Here is a 16,197-nt window from a genome sequence, read left to right on the forward strand (position 1 = left end):
GAGTGCAATGGCGCGATCTCGGCTCACCGCAACCTCCGCCTCCTGGGTTCAGGCAATTCTCCTGCCTCAGCCTCCTGAGTAGCTGGGATTACAGGCACGCACCACCATGCCCAGCTAATTTTTTGTATTTTTAGTAGAGACGGGGTTTCACCATGTTGACCAGGATGGTCTCGATCTCTTGACCTCGTGATCCACCCGCCTCAGCCTCCCAAAGTGCTGGGATTACAGGCTTGAGCCACCGCGCCCGGCCCTAATTTTTTTTTAAACTAAATCTCTTCCAGTTCCAGGAATAACAACTGGAACAAAAAAAAAAGGAAAAAAATAAATAAATAAAATAAAATAAATCTCCACTTAGGACAGTGGTGTTCACATTGTGAACTGGGTATCTAGGGCACAGTTGTGTGGATGTATGTAGGTGGGATTTTTAGCAGGCCCCCAGAGGAGGGAATCTTCTTTACTGCAACAAGCAGAACTGCTGGCACAAAAAGCTTACATAAACAAGGCCAATGAAATCTCATTAAGGGAAAAAGTCTGCTTCGTAATATGACTGGAAGAAAGCTTTGCTGTATACATTTATCACTCTGCCTTCTTACTAATGTGCCCCTTTTAGATCCATCCTATCCAACCAAAGGAAATAAGGAAGAGAAGTGATCCTTCTCATAGGTATCAATCCCATGAGAAGTACCAGCAGGAAGAGGAGGCTACAAGTGTGCATGCACATGGGTGCCTGACCCACAGGGCAGATGATGTAGGTGGTCTAACTTTTTCTTTGAGACAGAGCCTTGCTCTGTTGGCCAGGCGGGAGGGCGATGGCGCAATCTTGGCTCACTGGAACCTCTCCTCCCAGGTTCAAGTGATTCTCCTGCCTCAACCTCTGGAGTAGCTGGGACAATAGTCACCCACTACCACATCTAATTATTATCCTTTAAGTAGAGACAGGGTTTCAATCTTAAAGTAGCCAATGATTTGAATATGGAAGAGGAGGCTGCAAGTGTGCTGCATGTACATGCATACCTGACCCACAAAGCAGATGGCATAGGTGGTTTAATCTTTTCTTTTTGTAGCCTGTCCAACTCGCCTTATTTTGTTGTTGTTTTAGGCTTTTAACAGCCTGAAGTCATGGTTTTTAGTTTCTGTCTCGAGTGATGAGCAGAAAAGAGGGATGAGAAAGTCGCTTTACAGGCCCAACCAAAAACAGAAACTAAGAACCCATGACTGTATTCTCTCCCTTGGACACCCTTTTAGGATTTTACTTATACCCTTTCGTTGTTCTATACAGAATTCAAGACAGGCTGAGCGTGGTGGCTCAGGCCTGTAATCCCAGCACTTTAGGAGGCTGAGGTAGGCAGATCACCTGAGGTCAGGAGTTTGAGACCAGCCTGACCAACATAGAGAAACTCTGTCTCTAAAAATACAAAATTAGCCAGGCGTGGTGGCACATGCCTGTAATCCCAGCTACTTGGAAGGCTGAGTCAGGAGAACTGCTTGAACCCAGGAGGCAGAGGTTATGGTGAGCTGAGATCATGCCATCGCACTCCAGTCTGGGCAACAAGAATAAAACTCCGTCTCAAAAACAACACAAAAAACTGAAGACAATTGGTTTGAGAACTGTGTCTTAAGGACCAAATATCCTCTAAATCTTAAAATATTTACTTTGCATTATGAAATAATTTTTTTGTAAAACAAAAAGCAACAACAGTACAAAGATTTCCATGTAACCATTACCCAAATTTCCCTATTTTCATGTCTTAAATAACCATAGTGCAATTCTCAAAATCAGGAAATTAACAAACGGAGTTATTACTACTAGATAATAACGCTATTATCTAATTTACATAGACCTTATTCTAATTTTCCCAATTGTCCTGTTTTTTTTTTTTTTTTCTGTCTCTAAGGCGGAGTCTTGCTCTGTCACCTAGGCTGGATGGAGTGCAGTGGCGCAATCTTAGCTCATGCAACCTCTGCCTCCTGGATTCAAGTGATTTTCCTGCCTCAGCCTCCCAAGTAGCTGGGACTACAGGTGTGTGACATCACGATACCTGGCTAATTTTTTGTATTTTTAGTAGAGATGGGTTTTCACTGTGTTAGTCAGGATGGTCTCGATCTCCTGACCTCGTGATCCACCCGTCTCAGCTTCCCAAAGTGCTGGGATTACAGGCGTGAGCCACTGTGCCTGGCCTGTCTTTTTTTTTTTTTTTTTTTTGAGACAACGTCTCACTCTGTCACCCAGGTTGGAGTGCAGTGGCATGATCTTGGATCACTGCAATGTCTGCCTCCTGGATTCAAGTGATTATCCTGCCTCAGCCTCCTGAGTAGCTGGGACTACAGGAACACACCATCATACCCAGCTAATTTTTGTATTTTTTAGTAGAGATGGGTTTTTGCCATGTTGGCCAGGCTGGTCTTCAACTTCTGAACTCAAAGTGAACCACCTGCCTCGGCCTCCCAAAGTGCTGGGATTACAGGTGTGAGCCACTGTGCTTGAGCCTAACTGTTCTAGTATTGTGTATAATGCTTTAACGAAAATTACTCCAGAGCTGAGAATAGCACACAATAATTTAGTCAAAATTGTCACCATTTCTTAAAATTCAATGCCTGAGTTGCATGTACAGAGAACAACTCCCATATTACCTGTTGGCGAAGAAAAAGCCACAAATGGCTTTAAGTTGTCTATAACTAAGATTATACAAAAAAGAAAGCTACTAGGCTGGGTGCGGTGGCTCATGCCTGTAATCCCAGCACTTTGGGAGGCTGAAGCAGGTGGATCTCCTGAGCCCAGGAATTGGAGACAAGCCTGAGCAACACGGCGAAACCCTGTCCCTACAAAAAATACAAAAATAAGCCTGTGTGGTAGTGCACTCCTGTAGTCCCAGCTACTTGGGAGGTGGAGGCGGGAGGATTGCTTGAGATAGGGAAGCAGAGGTTGCAGTGAATCAATACTACACCGCTGGACTCCAACCTGAGTGATAAGGTGAGACTCCATATCAAAGAAAAAAAAGGAAAGAAAAGAAAGTTACCAGACTCTAGATTCAAAAAATGTACTTTTCCCTTTGTACTTTATTTCTGCACCTTTTATTTATATTTTTATTAAAGTGAAAGCAAGTTCATTAGGAAAATAAAGCAACAAAAGAATGGCTACTCCATAGGCAGAGGAGCATGCATCTTTGTTTTTAAATTAAATTAAATTTTTTCGAGACAAGGTCTCACTCTGATACCCAGGATGGAGAGCAGTGACATGATCATAGTTCACTGCAAGCTGGAACCCTTGGACTCATGCAATCGGACTACTGGTGGGCACCACTACAGAAGCCTAGTTTTATTTTTAGTAGAGACAAAGTCTCACTGTCTTCCCCAAGCTGGTCTCAAACTCCTGACCTCAAGCAATCCTCCTGCCTCAGACTCCCAAGTGCTGGGATTCCAAGCATGGGCTACTGTACCTAGCCTGTTGCTGCATCGAATATGCAATGTGTTCTTTCATTTGGTGTTAATTTAAAACTATTACTAAGTTCAAAACTGTTATTAAGCTGGTAGTAAAGTCATGGCATGAATCTTATAATCTATAGATTTGTAAAAAACAAAGTAGAGAATGAAGGAATATTCAAGGTTGCATGAAATAGAATAAAAAAGAAATGCTCATTAGCATTTATGCAGAAAAAGGTATTCAATGTAATTATGGCCTCTGTGTTCTAAAAAATAATTACATTTTTACCAACTTTATCTCATATGTGGAACAAATCAAGGGCTTTATAGAGACTTACTGAAAAATCCAAGGTACAAGTTCTTGGGTAGCCAGGAAGACCTGGGCTAAAACGCCAAATAGTCTCCAAGTGCTTGAAAAGTCTCCCGTCAGTACAAGATGCCTAGAACAAAATGAAAAAATAAAATCACAGTTAAATACCTTTGCTTCTGGCCAGAATCTAAGACTCTGTATGACTGAGGCTGATTTCTTTCATAAGTAATAATTTTTATACATCAGATCATAGGAGATAAAGATATCTAATTCTTGCTTCGTACTAGGAAGTAATATATCTTGCCAATACTAGCCATTTTTTTCTTTCTGCAGGGATCGCCAAGATTGCCAGTTGTTTTCTTTTCCATTGCTAACATCTGCTTTGCTACTTAGATTTCCTTCCTCTAGCAGCAAAACAGGGAGTTTTTTGGAAGCTTATTTCCAGTTCTGCCACATATAAGTGATCATGAACAAATTAACTCCCATACACTATTTCCTTAATCTGTAAAATAATATCTACTTTGTATCATGAGATTGTTGAAATGTTAATAACGTACCTGGTACAGATTCCTAGCACAATTACATAATTCTCTCCTACTCAAAGACTGATCTCTTATTAATCACGTACAGTCTTTCCTTCAATCTGCTCCTTATTACTAGAGGCCTCTATCTAGTTTCCTTAAATGTGTAGTCCTGGCCCTTGGCCCTGATCCATTTCTTTCTGTTTTTTTCCAGTGCACATGTATATTTTATATTCAGGATGCACACACTGAATCACATTACTTAACAATACTATGTGCAGTGCATCTTGGTATTTCCCATTTTGTATCATTAAAAAAAAATACTTATTGTGGCTGGATGTGGTGGCTCACACCTGTAATCCCATCACTTTGGGAGGCCAAGGTGGGAGGATCACTTGAGCTCAGGAGTTCAAGGCTGCAATGAACTATGATTATGCCACTGCACTCCAGCCTGGGCAACAGAACGAGATTCCCTGACTCTTTGAAAAAATTAAAAAATTAGCCAGGTGTAGTGATGCATGCCAGTAGTCCCAGGTACCCAGGAGGCTGAGGTGAGGAAACTGCTTGAGTCCAGGAGACTGAGGAACCAGTAAGCTATAATTATGCCACTGAACTCCAGCCTGGGTGACAGAATGAGACACTGTCGTTTTTTTTTTTTTTTTTTTGAGATGGAGATTTGCTCTTGTTGCCCAGGCTGGAGTGCAATGGCCTATCTCGGCTCACTGAAACCCCTGCCTCCCGGTTTCAAGTGATTCTCCTGCCTCAGCCTCCTGAGTAGTTGGGATTACAGGCGCCCACCATCACACCCAGCTAATTTTTCTATTTTCAGTAGAGACAGCGTTTTGCCATGTTAGGCTGGTCTTGAACTCCTGACCTCAAGTGATCCACCTGCCTCGGCATCCCAAAGTGCTGGGATTACAGACATGAGGCACTGTGCCTGGCCTACAGACACTGTCTTAAAAAAAAAAAATTATTGAGACCCATCAAAGAGTTGCCATCTGCAATGTGAAAATGGTAACCAGAACCATAGTTAACAGTTCACTGTTAGGACTGATTATGCTGGTTATGACCTTGAGTGGCGCTCAGCTTTTTATCTGGTTTCCTATCTCAGCCTCCCAAGTAGCTGGGACCACAGGTGTGTGACACCATGCCCAAGTAATTTTTTAAATATTTTGTAGAGCTGAGTTCTCTCTATGTTGCCCAGGCTGGTATTGAACTCCTGGGCTAAGAGAACCTCCTGTCTTGGCCTCCCAAAGTGCTAGAATTACAGGCATGAGCCACCTCACCTGAGTATTCCTGAAGTGCACGAGTGATTTTTAAGAGCATCACAAGTATATAATAAAATCTTGTTATTTCAGTTGTCCAACTTTAGGATAATATATTCTGCCCTTCTTTACAATCATTTAAGAAGTTTATAGGAAATTTAATACTAAAGAAGAAACGGTTTTGGGAGTACTCACTATAACATAGCACCTTCCTCTTATTATTTTTATGCAAATCTGGCAATATTTTACTCACTCCAATTATTTGGCTCAAGGATGCATGGATTTTTAATGTTATGTTTTGACAGGAACAGTATTGCCAAAGACCTCACTTCTAAGAGCAGAGATACTGAACAGTAGAAGCTGTCATGATGATGACCTACTACAGGCTGTTCTGGGTGAGCTGACATAGACCATTATATAAACTAATCCATATAAAATGTTTATATCATGAACCAGGCAGTAAGATTCACTGAACTGCTGCCTCTCTAAAAATATTCAAGGGCTTCTGGCCATTAAAAATTTGTGTAAGACTAGAATTACTGACATATTAAGTGACAGGCATGTTTTGGTCAGCTAATAATTCACAGAAAATGTCACATGGCTTCTGTTCTTCTCTTATAATAATTTTTATAGTACTGGGTATATAATAATAATAATATTTACTGTATTGTCTATTGGATATTAAAATTCAGAACCTGGCCAGGCACGGTGGCTCATGCCTGTAATCCCAACACTTTGGGAGGCCAAGGTAGGTGGATCACCTGAAGTCAGGAGGTCAAGACCAGTCTGACCAACATAGAGAAACCCCTTCTCTACTAAATACAAAAAAATTACCCAGACGTGGTGGCGCATGCCTGTAATCTCAACTACTTGGGAGGCTGAGGCAAGAGAATCTCTTGAACCCGGAAGCAGAGGTTGCAGTGAGCTGAAATCACGCTATTGTACTCCAGCCTAGGCAGTAAGATGGAAACTCCACCTCAATAATAATAATAATAAATAAATAAATAAATAAAATCCAGAACCTAGCCCAGACACCATTGCACTCCAGCCTGGGCAACAAGCGATTCTCCTGTCTCAGCCTCCTGAGTAGCTGGGATTACAGGTATGCACCACCATACCAGGCTAATTTTTAAATTTTTAGTAGAGATGGGCTTTCATCATGTTGACCAGGCTGGTCTTGGAACTTCTAACATCAGGTGATCCACCTGTCTTGGCCTCCCAAAGTGCTGGGATTACAGGCGTGAGCCACCGCACCCAGCCTGTTTGTTTTTCAGAGATGAAGCCTTACTGGCTATGTTGCCCAGGCTGGAATGCAGTAGCTGTTCACAGGCATAGTCATTGTATATTACAACCTCAAACTCCTGGGCTCAAGCAATCCTTCTGCTTCAGCCTCCTGAGTAGCTGGGATTACAGATGCACGCTACCACACCTAGTTTACCCTGTAGGTTTTAAGAAGGCAAGGGAGACAGGATGGGTGTAGTGGTTCACACCTGTAATCCTAGCACTTTGGGAGGCCAAGCCAGACAGATCACCTGAGGTCAGGAGTTCAAGACCAGCCTGGCCAATATGGAGAAACCCCATCTCTACTAAAAATACAAAAATCAGCCAGGCATGGTGACGCAAGCCAGTAATCCCAGCTACTTGGGAGGCTGAGGCAGGAGAATCACTTGAACCTGGGAGGCGGAAGTTGTAGTGAGCTGAGATTGCGCGGCTGCACTCCAGCCTGGGCAACAGAGCAAGACTCTGTCTCAAAACAAAAACAAACGAACAAAAAACAAACCAGAGGAGGGAAGAAAGGTAGAGACCGAGGAAGAAATGAGATTTATTTAGAGTTCTTTTAGTTAGAAGCAGCATAATATATTAAGATTTAAGTTCTAAGAGACTGAATGGTAAACTGAGCTCAGGAAATAGAAAAAAAATTAAGATTATAGAAATATTCACTGGTGTCAGAAACCTGGAGTCTTGGCTCTGTAACCTTGAGCAAGTTCTCTATCTCTTCTAAACCTCAGTTAGCTCAACTCTAAAATAAATAACACTTGAACCTCAAAGGGTTGTTGTGAAAACTTGAGTAATTCAAGTAAAGCTGTAAAAGGGCTCAATAAATGTTGGCTATTATGAGAGACAGTAGTTTAAAAACTCTAAAACAATAAGGCAAGCAGGTGAAAACATTTGTAATAACAGCAAAATCCTAGTCCACAGCATTTTAAGTGGAATTCTAGTTTTGAGGCTAAGAGGGCAGACTCTAGGGTCTTAACCTCACTGGACAGTGACAGTGTTCTCCTTCTCTTTCTAGCTGCACCAGAAAGAGCACTCTGAGAGCTGCACCCCCTTCAATGTGTAACACAGAGCTGACTAAGGTATTTAGCTCTGGCCGGTTAACAAGAGATGATATCATCATTAAATCCTATGGGCAAAGTAACTCAGCTTTAAAGATCTTTGGCCACTCCAAAATAGGAATGTAAAATAAATACGCATTATTCCGTGGAATTCTGCCTTTTCATTTTTAAGGTTGGTACCCTTTTCTACACATATATCCTCCTCTGACAAGCATAAGATGATTAACATAATGTAAGAGTACTTGGCATTTCAGCACCCAGTACTTGGCAGGATAACCTCAACAATATTTATACACATATATTTTTTGAGACAGAGTCTCACTCTGTTGCCCAGGCTGGAATGCAGTAGCGAAATCTTGGCTCACCACAACCGCCACCTCCTGGGTTCAAGCAATTCTCTGCCTCTGCCTCTCAGCTTCCCGAGCAGCTGAGATTCCAGACACCTGCCACCATGCCCGGCTAATTTTTGTATTTTTATTAGGGACAGGATTTCACCATGTTGGCCAGGCTGGTCTTGAACTCCTGACCTTGTGATCCACCCACCTCGGCCTCCCAAAGTGCTGGGATTACAGGTATGAGCCACCAAGCCCAGCCAATTGTTTTTTTTTGAGATGGCGTTTCATTTTTGTCACCCAGACTGGAGTGCAGTGGTGTGATCTTGGCTCACTGCAACCTCTGCCTCCTGGGTTCAAGTGATTCTCCTGCCTCAGCCTCCTAAACAGCTGAAATTGCAGGTACCTGCTGCCACACATGGCTAATTTCTTTGAGTTTTGGTAGAGATGGGGTTTCACTATGTTGGCCAGGCTGATCTCAAACTCCTGACCTCAGGTGATCCACCTGCCTCAGTCTCCCAAATTGCTGAGATTACAGGTGTGAGCCACTGCACCCTGACAATATTTTTATATCTTTTCTTTTAATTTTTATTTTTTTTGACACAGGGTCTCACTCTGTTGCCCAGGCTGAAGTGCAGTGGCAAAATCACAGCTCTCTTCAGCCTCAACTTCTTGGGTTCTCATCTCAGCCTCCTGACATATCTTTTTTTTTTTTTTTTTTGAGACGGAGTCTCACTCTGTCGCCCAGGCTAGAGTACAGTGGCATGATCATGATCTCAGCTCACTGCAACCTCTGCCTCCCGGGTTCAAGCAATTCTCCTGCCTCAGCCTACTGAGTGGCTAGGATAACAGGCATGTGCCACCACGCCTGGCTAATTTTTGTATTTTTAGTAGAGTTGGAGTTTCACCACGTTGGTCAGGCTGGTCTTGAATTCCTGACTTCATGATCTGTCCACCTTGGCCTCCCAAAGTGCTGGGATTACAGGCGTGAGCCACTGTGCCTGGCCTATATCTTTTCTACCTTTCTTTATCCTCTCACTTTTTTTTCCCTCCCTCTTCCCCACCATTCCTTAATTTTAAAAAATATATATTTAGTAAACAACAAATTTATTCTTCCCCCAATGCTAAAGTATTTAATTCATATTTTAAAACAGGGCAAAAATTAAATTAAAACATTTCCCACGTAGGTGGCCCAACTGAACTGTCCTGTGGGTCAGTAGTCTTCAGCAGAAGGGGTTAAAAAAAGGGGAAAAGTTTTCCATTTCCATATTATATTCTAACTTCTATTTGGAAAGAATAATGCTAATATTGTAAAAAGTAACAGAGGGGCCAGGTGCAGTGGCTCAAGCCTGTAACCCCAGCACTTTGGAAGGCCGAGGCGGGTGGATCACAAGGTCAAGAGATCGAGACCATCCTGGTCAATATGGTGAAACCCCGTCTCTACTAAAAATACAAAACATTAGCTGGGCATGGTGGCACGTGCCTGTAATCCCAGCTACTCAGGAGGTTGAGGCAGGAGAATTGCCTGAACCCAGGAGGCGGAGGTTGCGGTGAACCGAGATTGCGTCATTGCACTCCAGCCTGAGTAACAAGAGTGAAACTCTGTTTCAAAAAAAAAAAAAAAAAAAAAAGTAAAGAGGAGACATAATAAATAATTTTTTCCCCTCTTCCTATTAGCTTAAACAATTTTTTTTAGGCTATTACATTTTAACCCATTTGACAGAGTTAATATTTGGAGGAATATTTAAAAACAACAAAAGCAAAACTATTACCTTTACTAAATGAGGCTTCACCAAGGTTACTACTGATGTATATCGCTCCAATACAGGTGGAAATCCAATTTCTAATCGTGTTTTACAATATCCAGATCTCTTTAATAAAACATCTGATTTTTTGCACCAAGGAACGAAATGCTTGTAATCCTCCATACCCGATACCACATCATACATTTCCTGCATTGAATATCTTAAAAAAAAAAAGAGGTGTTAACTCCATTTAGTTCTATGGTATATGCATACTTTAAAGTGAATATGAATAAAATTTACTGTGTATGATAAACAAATCTCAACACTTATGTTGAACCACATTCTGGAATCAATGACTTCAAAGCAACACAGAAAATAAAAGGTCTCTAAATAAACATATATGGCAGAGATCATAATTTGGTATCTCACAGGTTAAAACTGATCTAAAGAGGTAGTTTTTAAAATTTTACTAGCCAGAATTTAAAAATTGAGAGTATGGTCAGGCACAGTGGCTGGGGAAGCTGAGGCAGGCAGATCACCTGAGGTCAGGAGTTTGAGGCCAGCCTGGCTGACATGGTGAAACCTCATCTCTACTAAAGATACAAAAATCAGCCAGGTGTAGTGGCACATACCTGCAATTCCAGCTACTCAGAGGCTGAGACATGAGATTTGCTTCAACCCAGGAGACGGAGGTTGCAGTGAGCCGAGATCATGCCACTGCACTCCAGCCTGAGCTACAGAGTGAGACCCTGTATTCTCTCCCTCCTTCCCTCCCTCCCTCCCTCCCTCCCTCTCTCTCTCTCTCTCTCTCTCACACACACACACACACACACAGTAAAGCAGACTAAATCACTATTTTTTTAGTTGCCATTTCTCTCTCTCTCTTTTTTTTTTTTTTTGGGACGGAGTTTGCTCTGTCACCAGCCTGGAGCACAGTGGCACAATCTTGGCTCACTGCAATCTCTGCCTCCCAGGTTCAAGCGATTCTTCCACCTCAGCCTCCCGAGTAGCTGGGACTACAGGTGTATGCCATCACGCCCGGCTAATTTTTGTATTTTTAGTAGAGGCAGGGTTTCATCATGTTGTCCAGGATGGTCTCGATCTCTTGACCTCGTGATCTGCCCGCCTCAGCATCCCAAAGTGCTGGGATTACAGGTGTGAGCCACTGCGCCCGACCACCATTTCTCTTTTTAACAGGTAACACCTGTGGCAATGATGTATATCCAGATTTGCACTCCTTTTACATGGTGCTGTTGCTAAAAAGTACCTGCCCATCAGGAGCAACAATTCCCAGTCCCCATTCCCCCTGCGTTTAGATGGGGTCACAACTAGCCTTTGCTAGTAATATCTGGGAGGAGGTGTTGTGTGTCAACTCCAGACCAATGTGATTAACACTCTGAAGACTAAGTAATTACAGAGGCCAAAACTGGGATGGAGCCTGGGTTTCTGAGTTACTACTTGGACTGGAGTAGAGGGAACACCCATTTGAACTCTACATGAGAAAAAAAACTCTTGGTTATTATCTACATTTACCTTAACTATTACAAAGACTAGTTAGTAATAAAGTCAAACTTAATGAACAGTGCTGTTAAGTGTTTTACTATAGAAAAATAAGAAGAACAGGCCGGGCGCGGTGGCTCAAGCCTGTAATCCCGGCACTTTGGGAGGCCGAGGTGGGTGGATCACGAGGTCAAGAGATCGAGACCATCCTGGTCAACATGGTGAAACCCCGTCTCTACTAAAAATACAAAACATTAGCTGGGCATGGTGGTGCGTGCCTGTAATCCCAGCTACTCAGCAGGTTGAGGCAGGAGAATTGCCTGAACCCAGGAGGCGGAGGTTGCGGTGAGCCGAGATCGCGCCATTGCACTCCAGCCTGGGTAACATGAGTGAAACTCCGCCTCAAAAAAAAAAAAAAAAAAAAAAAGAAGAACAAAAGCTAATGAGTAAAATTAATGAAATGTACTTTTACAAAGCTTCATGTAATACTTAATGGCCAATTGGGAATTAACAGCCACTTGTAGAAATTCCTCTAAGGAGGGATGGTGTATTTCTGGTTTGGCAGAACTGTAGTGTCTTCATTATCTGTTCTATTTACCCCTAGATCAGGAGCCAAACCTGGTTCATCACCTGTTTTTTTTTTTTTTTTGAGATGGAGTTTCGCTCTTGTTACCCAGGCTGGAGTGCAATGGCGCGATCTCCGCTCACCGCAACCTCCGCCTCCTGGGTTCAGGCAATTCTCCTGCCTCAGCCTCCTGAGTAGCTGGGATTACAGACACGCGCCACCATGCCCAGCTGATTTTTTGCATTTTTAGTAGAGACGGGGTTTCACCATGTTGACCAGGATGGTCTCGATCTCTTGACCTCGTGATCCACCCGCCTCGGCCTCCCAAAGTGCTGGGATTACAGGCTTGAGCCACCGCGCCCGGCACCATCACCTGTTTTTGTAAATAAAGTGTTACTGGAATGTGGCCACACCCATTTATTTACATATTATCTATATCTGCCTTTGGACTACAGTGACATGGCTGAGCAGTCTCTATGGCCCACAAAACCTAATATAGTTACTTTCTGTCCCTTTACAGAAAGTTTATCAAAGGCTCTAGATGAGGAGCTTTAGTATGTATGTACTTATTTATGTATGTCTGTACATGAGGAAGCTATCTAAACATATGGCCCAATGTATCAGTGATGTTGCTACTAAAGAAAAGAACAATGTACAAAAAATGTAGATCATAATTTTCTTTACATGTCAAAGATTTAAGTCTATACTAAAAAGTTACTATAGAATTATATTCATTCAACAAATATTTGTAAAATAGCAAAGGCTATGAAAAAAAGCCAACCTAGGCTGAGAGCGGTGGCTCACACCTGTAACCAGAACTTTGGGCAGCCGAGGCAGGTGGATCACAAGGTCAGGAGTTCGAGACCAGACTGCCCAACGTAGTGAAAGCCCATCTCTACTAAAAATACAAAAATCAGCCAGGCATGGTGGCACGCGCCTGCTACTCAGGAGGCTGAGGCAGGAGAATCGCTTGAACCCAGGAGGTGGAGGTTGCAGTGAGCCAAGATTGCACGACTGCACTCAAGCCAGGGTGACAGAGCAAGACTCCATCTCAAAGCAAACAAAAAAGAAGAAAGAAAAAGGTCAACCTAGAAAAAACAGAGTTAGTCTGTAAGAAGATAATCCAGAGAGAAAGAGGCAGGATATCCTACAGAAAATTATGAACATGTTCTTTTAGTAGAATTCTTATATACAAACCCTAAAATTCTTCTCTCTGAATATTCTTTCCTTTTGTTTATTAATGGTGCAGCAATTTTGAAGAAAGTTCTTGCACATATTTCCTTAGGCAAAACTGAGGTATGTAGTGGAAGAGTTCTGCTCATCAGTATACCACAAGAAGCTAAATATCTGAAAAGACAAAAAAATTACCTGACTTAGAGTGATAGTAAAAATAAAGAGGAGACACAAATTAGAGAGACTGTAATTATCACACTTCAGAAGGCTTTGCAACTTCAGAATGTTCCTGAAAAAAATACACACATGGGCACAGAAAAAGTATAGCTTCTTAAGCACTGTAAAAAAGAAAACCCTAAAAACAGCTTAGTTAGGTTAGAAGCTTCTGGCATAAAAGGTATCTCTCTCAGAAAGTTGGCTTTCACTCTGTAGTCATGTGTTACAATTTACTATTGCCATAAGCTTTGCTAGATACACAAATCTATTGTCCAATTTGTGTTGTCTACCCATGTTGTTTTCCCAGCTGGATCCATAGATGTTTCTTAATTCTTGATCCACCCCAGTGAGACTTAAAATTAGGTCTCAAATCTGTTGGCAGAGATCTGGTGCTCCTGTCAGTACTGATGCCAAGTATGGTGGCTCAATCCTGTAATCCCAGTGCTTTGGGAGGCTGGTGCATGAGAAACCCTTGAGGCCAAGAGTTTGTGACCAGCCTGAGCAACATAGTGAGCCTGTCTCTACAAAAAAAAAAAATGAGCCGGGCATGATAACATATGCCTGTACTTCCTGTTACTCAGGAAGCTGAGGCAGCAGGATCACTTGAATCCAGGAGTCTGAGGTTGCAATGAGCTATGAAGACACCACGGCACTGCAGCCTGGGTAAGACTCTGTCCCAACAAAAACCAACCGCTGCTGTGTTCTTCTTTACCTCCCAGTCTCCATGTCAATGCATATACGTAAAAATATGTCTAGTTAACTAGAATGTTATTGTTCGAGGTTGTATGTACAAATGCCTAATATATGCTACCTAAGTATTTTAAACTTTCTCTAATAAGATTATTACATAACTGACTGGGTGTGGTGGCTCATGCCTGTAATCCCAGCACTTTCGGAGGCTGAGGCAGGAGGATCACAAGGTCAGGAGATGGAGACTATCTCCTGATAGTCTCTACTAAAGATACAAAAATTAGCTGAGCATGGTGGCACGTGCCTGTAGTCCCAGTTACTCGGGAGGTTGAGGCAGGAGAATCACTTGAACCCAGAAGGCAGATGCTGCAGCGAGCTGAGATCACGCCACTGGACTCCAGTCTGGGTGACAGAGCGAGACTCCGTCTCAGAAAAACAAACAAACAAACAAACAAAAAAAACAGATTATTACATAAGTATTTGACACTACTAGTCATTGCTAGTCATTGTTGGCCAGGATTATTCAATTTAAGTTATCCACACACTTACTGAGCTCCTATTCTGTGTCAGACTATGCTAGGTAATAAGGATATAATGGTGACTAGAACAAACATAAGCCTTATGAAGATTGCATTCTAGTTGAATATTCAAGAAAGTAATGAAGGCCGGGCGCGGTGGCTCAAGCCTGTAATCCCAGCACTTTGGGAGGCCGAGGCGGGTGGATCACAAGGTCAAGAGATCGAGACCATCCTGGTCAACATGGTGAAACCCCGTCTCTACTAAAACTACAAAAAATTAGCTGGGCATGGTGGCACGTGCCTGTAATCCCAGCGACTCAGGAGGCTGAGGCAGGAGAATTGCCTGAACCCAGGAGGCGGAGGTTGCGGTGAGCCGAGATTGCGCCATTGCACTCCAGCCTGGGTAACAAGAGCGAAACTCCGTCTCAAAAAAAAAGAAAGTAATGAAGAAGAAATGGAGGTAGAGGAGAGGTGTAATTAGGACCTAGACAGGCTGACCTAGGAATCCCTTAAGAGATTTCGGCTGAGAAATAATGGACAAGGAGTTAGCCATGCAAAGAGAGAAAAGAAGTATGTACACCCGTAATAACTATGTGTGTGTACATATATGCGAATACACATAGGCATTAGTAGGATTTAATGCCTCACTCCATTTATTTATATATATGAATACATATACATATCTGGACCACGCCACCGCACTCCAGCCTGGTGACAGCAACTCTCCATCTCAAAAAAACAGAAAAATGCCAGGTGCTGTGGCTCAAGCCTGTAATCCTAGCAGTTTGGGAGGCTGAGACAGGCAAAATGCCTGAGCTCAGGAGTTCGATACCAGCCTGGGCAAGATGGTGAAACCCCGTCTCTACTAAAATACTACAAAATCAGCCAGAGGTGGTGGCAGGCATCTGTAATCCCAGCTACTCAAGAGGCTGAGGCACAAGAATTGCTTGAACCCAGGAGGCGGAGGCTGCAGTGAGCCAAGATCACTCCACTGCACTCCATCCTGCGCAACAAAGCAAAACCCTGTCTCCAAGAAAAAGAAACATGACCCCAAAGTGTAAAACAAAATCTCAATTAAGGGAGACAAAGGCCGGGCGCGGTGGCTCAAGCCTGTAATCCCAGCACTTTGGGAGGCCGAGGCGGGTGGATCACAAGGTCAAGAGATCGAGACCATCCTGGTCAACATGGTGAAACCCCGTCTCTACTAAAAATACAAAAAAATTAGTTGGGCATGGTGGCGCGTGCCTGTAATCCCAGCTACTCAGGAGGCTGAGGCAGGAGAATTGCCTGAACCCAGGAGGCGGAGGTTGGGGTGGGCCGAGATCGGGCCATTGCCACCCCAGCCGGGGAAAAAAGAGTGAAACGCCGTCTCAAAAAAAAAAAAAAAAAAAAAAAAAGGGAGACAAATTTGGGCTCTAAAATACAATAAAGAACTTTGCAGCTGTTTATAAAAATTGAACAGGCTTATTACACGAAAATGAAATAGAGGTCAATGAATTTACTTTAGCTAAATACTACATGACTATTTGTTAAAATGCAATGGAAAAGAAACATAAACTCGCCGGGCGCGGTGGCTCAAGCCTGTAATCCCAGCACTTTGGGAGGC

General features: G+C 42.9%; 1 protein-coding gene and 2 long non-coding RNA genes across 6 annotated transcripts in view; 1 reads left to right on the forward strand and 2 right to left on the reverse strand.

Annotated features, from left to right (window-relative positions):
- COQ10B (coenzyme Q10B) overlaps positions 1-16,197 on the reverse strand; it is a 21,569-nt gene that overhangs the window by 1,745 nt on the left and 3,627 nt on the right. For 3 of the 4 annotated variants that reach the window (XM_032278775.1, XM_032278776.1, XM_032278777.1), the window contains exons 2-4: positions 13,192-13,341; positions 9,957-10,149; positions 3,759-3,860 (exon numbers count right to left, since the gene is read on the reverse strand). In XM_032278775.1, the coding sequence (XP_032134666.1) occupies positions 3,759-3,860; positions 9,957-10,149; positions 13,192-13,341 (445 nt within the window). The remainder of the gene's footprint in view (positions 1-3,758; positions 3,861-9,956; positions 10,150-13,191; positions 13,342-16,197) is intronic. The other variant, XM_032278778.1, reaches the window with a different exon arrangement.
- On the forward strand, positions 9,346-9,943 carry LOC116552003. Its single transcript, XR_004269155.1, has 2 exons — positions 9,346-9,517; positions 9,824-9,943. It is a non-coding gene; the product is annotated as an uncharacterized LOC116552003 (long non-coding RNA).
- On the reverse strand, positions 12,010-12,861 carry LOC116552001. Its single transcript, XR_004269153.1, has 2 exons — positions 12,368-12,861; positions 12,010-12,059 (listed from the first exon to the last, which is right to left on the reverse strand). It is a non-coding gene; the product is annotated as an uncharacterized LOC116552001 (long non-coding RNA).

Source organism: Sapajus apella, unplaced genomic scaffold, assembly GCF_009761245.1.
Source record: "Sapajus apella isolate SASKATOON/1434 unplaced genomic scaffold, GSC_monkey_1.0 scaffold10, whole genome shotgun sequence".
Lineage (NCBI taxonomy): Eukaryota > Metazoa > Chordata > Mammalia > Primates > Cebidae > Sapajus > Sapajus apella.